The 10174-nt window shown below is 42.9% G+C and overlaps 3 protein-coding genes across 3 annotated transcripts in view; 2 read left to right on the top strand and 1 right to left on the bottom strand.

Annotated features, from left to right (window-relative positions):
* Nucleotides 1-863, top strand: part of P2RY14 (purinergic receptor P2Y14) — a 1010-nt gene extending 147 nt beyond the window's left edge. Inside the window, 1 exon segment of the mRNA XM_029084277.1 lies at nucleotides 1-863. This exon segment is cut by the window's left edge and continues 36 nt beyond it. Within this exon segment, the coding sequence (XP_028940110.1) occupies nucleotides 1-863 (863 nt within the window).
* The window catches only part of MED12L (mediator complex subunit 12L), a gene marked incomplete at both ends in the record, with an annotated part of 118865 nt that overhangs the window by 80050 nt on the left and 28641 nt on the right, over nucleotides 1-10174 (bottom strand). The gene's annotated exons all lie outside the window — the stretch shown is intronic.
* On the top strand, nucleotides 9084-10071 carry GPR171 (G protein-coupled receptor 171). The gene has a single exon (XM_010164977.2). The coding sequence runs from the start codon at nucleotides 9112-9114 to the stop codon at nucleotides 10069-10071; it is 960 nt and encodes a 319-aa protein (XP_010163279.1). The 5' UTR covers nucleotides 9084-9111.

Consider the following 10174-nt stretch of genomic DNA (forward strand, 5'->3'; position numbering starts at 1 on the left):
GCAAAAAGAGTTTTATTGTCTATCTCAAAAACATCGTTGTTGCCGACCTCCTCATGAGTTTGACGTTTCCTTTCAAAATTCTCGCCGATTCTGAAATTGCACCTCCGCAGCTCAACATGTTTGTGTGCAGATACTCTGCTGTTGTTTTCTATACAAACATGTATATCGGGATAACATTTTTTGGCCTCATAGGTTTTGACAGATACTACAAAATTGTAAAGCCTTTATTCGCCTCCTTTGTTCACACAGTTAACTACAGTAAGGTGGTCTCTATAATCATATGGTTATTGTTAGTGCTCATATCATTTCCAAATATTATTTTAACTAACGAAATCACTAAAGAAAATTACTCCATAAAATGTATAGGTCTTAAAAGTGAGCTTGGCAGACAGTGGCACAAGGCATCAAGTTATATTTGCACAGGGATATTCTGGGTTGTTTTTCTTCTGCTAATAATTTTTTACACTTCTATATCAAAAAAAATATATAGCTCTTATAAAAAATTCCGAAGGAACTCAGATGTGACCAAGAGAAAAACCAGCCGTAATATATTCAGTATCATGTTTGTATTTGTCATTTGCTTTGTGCCCTATCACCTCTGCAGAATACCGTACACCCTGAGTCAAACCAGCTCACAATTCAACTGCCAGTCAAAGAAAACTCTGTTCTACGCAAAGGAGTTTACTCTTGTGCTGTCCGCTGCAAACGTGTGCCTTGATCCCATTATTTATTTTTTCCTCTGCCTACCCTTTAAAGAAAAGCTGTATCAGAAACTGCATCTCAAGCTGAAAACGTCAAGTGAGGCGGAAATTTCTAAATCCAGAAAATCAAATACACTTCGGGAAAGCATAAACATAGCGTAGGCTCAGGTCTGTAAAATAACGCACATTTCATAAAGCTATTCAAGAATTCCAGCCTCAAAGAAACTGAAGAGATGAAAACAGGAAAAAAGGTTTCAGCATAAAACACCAAGCAGTGTTTCTCTGTATACAAACATTATTGCATGTTGTCAATATATTTACTACGTGCTACTTCAGCTGATGCTATGATTGCAGTATGGTGTGATACAACCTGTCTGGATCTCAAGAAGAGAGAGAGGAATAACTGGAACAAAACACTCTGGAGCTCCAGGCCATGGTTCTTGGAACGGGTTATCCAACAGGCCCTGTAATCAGCTTGATTTGCTGTTGTTTCTCATGAAACCAGGCTCAACACACATGACGTCACCAAACCAGTCTAAGGGCCTGGGAACAACTGGTGGCTTCACCTCGGCTGCAACAGAACCCGCAGAAGCACCACGAGAAGTTCAGCACAAGTCTCTGACCTGGGCTCCATCAGAGAGGCCTGATGCCCTGAGGGGCAGTGCTCCTGGGTATTTACCAGCTCACAAAGCAAAGCCTTGAAGGCAATATGCAGCTTAAGGAAGGATGCTATTCCAACAACTGGGGAAAAAAATATTTAAAAATATAGCTACAATACTCAAAGATCTGCAGAGCCTGAAAAACCTTTGGTAATTCATATATATATTTCTATATTTATGATTTCTTAAGGGAAACATTCTATAAAATTAAGAATTAAACATGATTATTTGCCACCCTTAGGCACCAAATGTCAGAGTACTTCTATAAATTGTGATGCTCATTATCAAGCAAGTATTTAAAGAGGATCCTTCTATAAAGTAAATAGCACAGTTACACTGTACCAGATTCCTCAGGAATGTTCTGAAATAACATGCTGTATACCAAAAATATTCATACCAAACTGACTGATATTTTGGTAACTCCCTCTCTGTTGTTCCAGAAGGAGGTAAGAAAACTCAAGGAGCTGTTTGAAAACACACCTGCCTAGAAACTCTGGGGTATTATTTAAATCCAGAAAGAATAATTTCTTTGGTTTTCCTATGCTTTTGTCACGATGATAAAACATTTCTCTTGTACAAAGGTAACAGCTGAAAGCCACCAACTTCTATATATAAATATAATCTCTTTTTTAACTGTATTTTTTAGTGCAGCCTTTGTTTGTTTTTTTAATTTATTTTATCATTTTACAGGTAAAACACACTAGTGCATAAAGTACCCACAAGAGCTTTCAGGCTCTGAAACCTGAATGCTTTCATTTTATCTAATAAAAAAAAAAAAAAAAAAAGGAACAGAAACGATATGTGCTTCACCTTTCTGCCACTGTGTTTCATTTTAGACCTAACATGAAAGATTTTTAAATACACTGCCTTTGAATCTTCTCCAAAGCTGTCAGTAACTTCTCTTGGTCCAAGATCACCGATTCACAGTAAGACTATTCTACCATCACACAGGATTATATTTAAACTAAAGGACCAGGCAGCTCTTTAACTGCCCGCTGAGTTTAACACACCTTTGTGGAGCCTGGGTGCTCATCTGACTGGGATCCCTCAGCCCCAGCCAGCCCTGGGGACTACAGGAGAATCCTGCGTTTCAGTTGTGGTCTTTAAAGAAAATACATAAAGGATTATTTATATGGTTCTTTCAGAGCTCCCTGCCTCTGTCAAACTGAGGCTTTGCAGGCTCTTCCCTCCAAGCAAGGAAAACAGCCTGTTGGGGAAGGGAATCTGCTGCTTTGTGGGAGGTTTTTTGTCATTTATGGTAAAAACATTTAGTTCCTTACATGGCATGGCTTGGTATTTGCCTACGTAAATCTAAATAACCGCGGCTGTGAAAGCACAGTGGCATCCAGAGATGAAAACACTTCCACAATGTGCATTTGTGTAACTTTTCAATTATTACGCAAGCTGTGAATAAATTATTTATACTGTAAAATTGTTTCCTCACCAGATTACTGATACTAGACTGACAAAAATCTACACACAGGAACTCAGGGGAAAGGATGCTGACCAACACATTTTTTAAAAAGTTACACTAAATTTCCAACTTTTGGTTCACTCAAAAAATCTTCCTCCAACAGCTTCACTAGTCAGAAAATGCTTCTGTGGCTCCTGATCCTACTGCTACCTGCCACCCCATGTGTGACAGCTCTCAAATAATGCCATTATCAAACCAAGCTTCTGCTCCGTTTCCCCAGCCTTGCTCTTTCCGTTGCTGTATGAACGGGGATGGAAAGGCATGGGGCCATTTTCTGTTTTGCACTGGGTAAGTCAATTCTTTCAAACCTTTTCACATATTTTCCCATCTCACCCCAATAAATGAATCTCTTGTTATTTTTATGAGAGCATCTTCATGAGCACATCTACTAATCATCACTTCAGGGCACTGCAAAACACTGTTCAGACAGTTAAAACTAAATGCTGATGACTGACAGAAGGTGACAGGGCAGCTGAGGAGCCACTCGCCGTTTGGCAGCAGCGGGTGCCCTGCCAGCTGCCGATGCTGCGTGTCCCCAGGATGTGGTCACCCACCCGCAGCCCCCGGAGCTGACACAGCGTGTGCCGGGCAGAGCAGACCCCTCCATCTCTGACAGGCCCAGTGACACAGGCTGCACTGAACACTTCTTACCTCCCTGTGCACCGACATTAATCTGTGATTCAGCTTTTTCTTCATCAGAAAGAGCTGTTTCTGCTCAGAATTCATAACTACCCTGTGCCAAGATCACTCCTGGTTTTTATTTACAATGCAGACATTACAATGGGATAAAAAGTTTTAATCTGTCAGTGAAAGTCACAAAAAGCAGTAAGAAAAAATACCAAACTTGCTAGTTTGTACATGGAAAAAAAAACAAACAACTTCTTGGTTACACGATTAAAGGACGGCAAAGGCACCACTCAAAGACTGCTCCTCAAAGACACACCTCAAAACCGAAACAGCAACCGCGACAGCCCTGCGCAGAAAGGCAGGAAAACTCTCTCGGGGCTAATTCGTATCGTCTGCTCATTCCTGTGCCTCTGACATCTATTTCGAATGCTTATCTCACAACTGATGATAAGCTGAAAGAAAATCAACTGTTTGCAAGTGTTTTGGGGGTTTTTTCCTGCCTGGCATCACGTAAATGATACAAAACCATGATAAAACCAGGGCTTCCCATCAGTTCTTCATCATGCACCAAGTGCAGAATTTCTGCCCATGCACATCCATCTGGCTCTTACATAAACACACACTGAAGAAATCAAAACTCAAACCCAAAGGTAAATCTCAAACTTCCAGTGCCTTTAACAGCACATTTATAGAGAGCGAAGCCTGGGAGAGCCACATCACCCCCACGAGTGCTCTCCAACACAGCCACTGCAGCCAGCTCCTCGCAGACCTTTGGAGATCTGCCCGCAGGAGACAGGGTCGCTGCCCGGGGCGGGAGGAGGGACGGCTGCCGGGCTCTGCCCGTGTGGGCTCCGCTCCCGGGGGCTGCGGGGCTCGGCCCCTCATCGTAGGCGGCCTCATCCTGTGCTCGGGCTGCACCACGCCAAGCGCCAGAGCAAGAGCACAGCAGCAAGGATGCTTCTCCCGTCTCCTGCTCGCCCAGCATGGTCCCACGCCACAGGAAGCTTACGGTGACCTTCCCCACCTAAGAGTGGGTGAAATTTCTCCACTTGACGCTGGGAAATCTGCCAGAGAGAGTCCACGTGGGCACATGCCAACGAGCCTTAATTTGTAACTGCACACAAAGTAGTGTCTGAAACCTTATACAAAGGAAACATTTAACTCTATGCTTGACAACCTTCCTGATTTAAATGACACAGGGACATGAAGGACACAGATTCAAGCATTAGCTTCCTCACATGCATTCAGGGTTGTTATATATTTTCCTCATTTAAAGAGAGGAGATCACACAGAGCCTTCAACATCTGTGCCTGACCAGTGCCTGTTAACATCCAATGTTCTCCAGGACTGAAGGCAAGGAACACACAACAAAAATGAGGGGCTCAGAGACATGCCCTCACCATGAGCTCCACCTGCCTGGCAGCCACAGAAATAAGGAAAAACAGAATCCCAGAACTGCCTGGATGGGAAAAGCCCTTTAAACTCATCAAGTCCAACCATGAATCCAACACTGACAAGTCCCCTATGACTAACCCATGTCCCTCAGCACTATGTCTACATGACTCTTCAATCCCTCCAGGGATGGGGACTCCACCACTGCCCTGGGCAACCCCTTCCAATGCCTCAGAACCCTTTCAGCAAAGAAATTCTTCCTCACATCCCATCTCAACTGCCCTGGCCACAACTGGAGCCCATTTCCTCTTGTCCTGTCCCTCGGTCCTTGGTTGAACAGACCCACCCCCACCTCTCTCCACCCTCCTCCAAGGGACTTGGACAGAGCCACAAGGTCTCCCCTCAGCCTCCTTTTCTCCAGGCTCAACAACCCCAGTTCCCTCAGCCGGGAACTCAGCACACTTGTGCTCCAGACCCTTCCCCAGCTTTGTAAATGTACTGTAAATGCTCACATGTACTCCTGCCTGTGCTCCTCCAACACAAAATTAGAGTTGTCCTTTTAAAATTAACTGCACCTCTTATAGTGCATCTTTAATTAACTTTAATCCTGAATCAGTCCCCTGTGACTCTTACCTGAGGAGCCTGAAGTAAATAACCTCTGAGGGAACCCGCTGAAGGGGGAGGAGAGAACAGAAGGTGGCATCTCCTGGGGGAATCATCAGCCAACCTGAGCACAAGCGCACCCCAAGCGTGCTGGGGATGTCACACCATCGTTCCACAAAGCACTCATCCCTAACGAGCAGAGCCCTTAAAGGTCATCAGATTTACGGGTTGTTTGGGTTTTTTTTAAGGTTTAGATTTATTTCTCCTAGCTTTGTTCTCAGAAATGATTTAACCATTTTGGCTGAATTCCCATCCAAACCAGCACTCCTTCTCTTCTTTGCACCACCCCCCCACTCCCAGGAGCCAGCCTAAGCAGGCACACATCATGGAAAATTTCAAATCAAAAGTTAAAAATTCAGCAAAGTTTAAACCACCAAAAATAGGGTTTTATGATGAGAAGTGCTCAGCAACTCGAATTACAGAAAAATCTACCATCTGCATCTGTAATTTATGAACTGAAATGGCCTTTTCATTTAGACAGGGGAAGAGGATGACTCTGAACCGCAATAAAAACAGAATTACGACTCAGTAGACTCGCAGTCTCGTGGTGGTTCTCCTCCTGAAACACTTCTGTAGGGAGCATTTCAGTGAAGGTTTACTTAACCATCACCTTATCGTTTTAGACTCTGGAAAAGGTCTTCTAAGCTGTAAAGTGACTCTACAGAAAAAGGGGAGACAAACACATACAGGAAAATCCGACTGAATGCTACATTTCAAGTTAAAACAAACAAAAAAAAAAAAGGAAAAAGAAAAATACAAGCTTGGAAAGATCAGTTTTGCGTGATGAGTACAGCACCATAAAACTAGTGCATGTTTGCTCAAAACCGAACACAGGATCAGTCCAGATTATGAAGCTGCACAAACATTTTGACAAATATGGCCTGAACTTTAAGCTTATGACTAAACTTAAAACCAGACATTCTTGATTTTTTTCCTCACAAAGCTCTGGTACGTGATTTGTAAATTCCTGTGGATTCTCAACTACAACAAAGTGCTAACATTTGGGGGTTTCAGTATCACTGTCACTATCTCAGCTCTGTAGCCTGGTGTTCAACATTTTCTAACTGTTTGGGTTTTTTTTTAAAAAAAGGGCAGCTTAATTATAAACATTTTCCCTATATCTCTAATATGTAATGTTTGTTAAGAATGCTTGGCAAATGTCCAAAGGTTAACAATTTTAATTGCTAGCAGCAGAATCCCTACGTGCCTTTAAATCTGCAGATTAGGCTGCAACTCTAGAAAAAACCCTGGAATTTCATGCAGGAATGCTGTAATGAATGAGAGCCAAGTACATCGCAAAATCCTGATTCCAGGCAGCTTTTAAGTGTGAGACATATGGGGGAAGGGGAAGGGGAAGACAGTTCCAGATTTTTAAAGCCAAAAGCAAAGAAAGGGCCATTGCAGTCACACATCTACAGCCCCGGGTCAGGAACGTGGGACTAAGGGGATGAAGTTTTAGGAACCACATGGAAAAGTCCACACGCTGGGGCTGACCAAACCATGCACGTCCCATCACCCTCACACACAACGAACATTTAAACTTAAATCTTCAGGCTTGAAGTCAGGAGAGAGAGACAATGGCACTGCCGCCAGGCCCCGGCCAGTTCACGGCACGATCCACTGCCCCGTCAATGCTCCAGTGGGGACAACTCCGACCAACCTCCCTCCACACAAACATATCCTGAACTGCAGGAATTCTGCAATGACGATGGCCACATCAACACATCTAGCTCAGCTCTTTCGTAGCCTCTTTCGGTTTTGTGCCTGTCACTGTTTCGCCCCGAGGAGCACTCGCTGCCAAGGGCCCTGCTCTCAGCGTCCTCCCGCGCCAGGAAAAGGAAAGAGAGGTCTGAGCTGTTCTGTGAACACGTTTTTCTGTCACCTCTCCTTTAGGTAACTTCCACGTGGTTTAGTTATTTGAATGTTGGTTTTAACTGCGTCAATCAGCACATTTGAAAACCACAAACACATTTAAAAAACAACCAAAAAAAAAAAAAGGCAGACGCAGCCAGAGGAAAAGGTTAACACACTTTGGACTGCGAGCACAGTCACTGGGAGACATCAGACCTCTGCAGACCAATGCTCAGAAGACCCCAGAGACCACTAAGACAGGTACGTGCTTTCAGTCTTTGTTCTAGTTCTACGTAAAATTACAGCTTGAAATATTAACGCTGCCAAACACTCGAGCACTCGGCCCCACAGCCTCTGCCTGGCCCATAGCCAGGGTTACTGGCCCCGGTGCCCTTGCAGGCTCCGGTTCCGCAGTGTTTGAGGGTGCAGGTTGCCAGGCTGGCTCTCCATGGCCAGGTGACTGGGTGCAGCTCACCCGAACCCACCGAGGAGGAGCAGGAACCCAGGAAATCCCACCGCCTCCGGGCCCCATCAGCCAGCCCAGCAGCTCGGGCAGCGCTGCCTGCTCCTCACTCCACAAACCCAAACTGAATCACTCAGCCAAGCTGATTTCAGGACAGCACAGAGCACCTGCAGAAAGCCAACTGCAAGAAACAAGCTGATCTTTCCCTCATTTTAAATCACTGGAGTATCTGCAACCTCTTTGGTTTACAAATGATGCACATCTGGATACATATTTTACTGCAGAAAATAAATGTGTAAATGCAGTAGCTCTCTTATATTACATATTAAAATTAGGAACAAGATAATGAAATAAAAAGCTGTTGCGGTCTGATACTATTCAAGACAAATGTATTATTTTTCATTCCAAGAAATTCCAATGAATGTGCCTCCTTTTCCACAGACACTCTATGCAGTAGTCTGACAGTGTAGCAAACAAACAACAAACTCTCAGTCATGGAGTACTATATTTAGTTAAAATTTATGAGACCAATATTTTTTATTTTTCTTCCCTATAATGCCTGATGAAGCCTAAAAAGGAAGCAAGCAAAATTATTTAATAGTGGTTTCTTTCAAAATGTGCTTATTCTAAAGGCTTTATTAAAATACTGGATGAATTTATCCTCTGTCCAAGTAGGAAGAGAGCAGTTTGCAAAAAAATTAGGACAATTAGAACTGCTGGCTCCAGTTCCACCTGGCATATCCACACACTGGTTTGACAGTGCATTAACTGCAAAACTCTTAACACATTTTTCTAGAACAAGACTGCTAAAAATATTATCCTTTTTTAAGGCATAATTCCAATTGTTCAAAAGTGATGAAGTTTTAGTATAACCATTAATAACCAGATGCTTATTCTTAAACAAACTCAAGCCTCTTCCTTTGGTGTTTTGGGTGGTTGGTGGGAAGGTTTGAACCAAACAAAGCTGGTCTAGCAGAACAATTTCTCAGAAGCCTAGATGTTTTCAAGAACAAATCCTAATACATTTCTAAACTTTTCTGATACAAGAACAAAGCCCTCTTGAACATCTGTAAAGCAGCATGAAGACAGAGAAAAATATCTTTTCCTAATTGCATTTTTTTTCCATTACATTGATCCAACAAAATTCTCAGAGAATAATTACTGTTGCTCAGGAAAACATTATGTTATTGATGACTTCTTGGTTCTTTTTGTAGGTTCTTGATATCTTCTAGCAGCCAAACCAACTTGCACAGCAAAACTAACTTGCACATAAAGTTTACAATGTCAAGCAATGTTTCACAATGCCATGTCAGTAGAGAAATGGAACCCTTTACCTATTTTTACTACTTGATTTTTCTTGTGGGATTTATTGGAAGTTGTTTCGCACTATGGGCATTCACACAAAAAGATCAGAAACAGAAGTGTATGAGCATCTACTTAATTAACCTCTTAACAGCAGATTTTTTGTTGACTTTGGCATTGCCAGTAAAGATTATTGTTGACCTAGGAGTTGCATCCTGGAAACTGAGAATATTCCACTGTCAAGTTACAGCCTGTTTCATCTACCTGAACATGTATTTATCAATTATATTTTTGGGATTTGTAAGCATGGATCGTTGCCTTCAGCTAATGCACAGTTATAAGATCTACCGCATTCAAGAGCCTGGGTTTGCCAAGATGCTGTCTGCCGTCGTATGGACGATGGTTCTCCTTATAACAGTGCCCAACATGGCTATTCCAATAAAAACCATTGAAGAAAGACCTGGTGCAGGATGCATCGACTTCAAAACAAAATTTGGAAGAGACTGGCATGTGTTTACTAATTTCATATGCACAGCAATATTCCTGAATTTTTCAGCTGTGATACTGATTTCCAATTTCCTCGTCGTCAGACAACTCTACCGCAACAAATACAGCGAGAGTTACACAAATATGAAGAAAGCCCTCATCAACATCCTGCTGGTGACTGCAGGCTACCTCCTGTGTTTTGTCCCATACCACATCGTTCGTATCCCCTACACTCTGAGCCAAAGCGATACCATAACCAGCTGCCCTCTGAAACAAGCTCTCTTTAAAGCTAAAGAATCTACCTTGCTGTTCGCAGTGTCAAACCTCTGTTTTGACCCTATTCTGTATTACCATCTTTCCAAATCATTCAGATTGAAGTTTACTGAGACTTTTACAGCACCCAAAGAGGCAAAAGGTTTCACAGACGAAGCGGCACAACAGAGAGGTGAATAGCAGATGCAAAAATAACCGATTCTAAAATGCGTCAGAAGAGTGTGCGCATCCCCAGCACAGAGAGCCGATGTGCAAGTGCCAGCGTGGCTGCCATGGCCAACAA

Source organism: Antrostomus carolinensis, unplaced genomic scaffold (genome assembly GCF_000700745.2).
Source record: "Antrostomus carolinensis isolate BGI_N321 unplaced genomic scaffold, ASM70074v2 scaffold13753, whole genome shotgun sequence".
NCBI classification, from domain to species: domain Eukaryota; kingdom Metazoa; phylum Chordata; class Aves; order Caprimulgiformes; family Caprimulgidae; genus Antrostomus; species Antrostomus carolinensis.

What these genes read in the sequence shown, in the direction of transcription:
- GPR171 (XM_010164977.2), top strand. Translation starts at nt 9,112, where the DNA reads ATGTCAAGCAATGTTTCACAATGCCATGTCAGTAGAGAAATGGAACCC.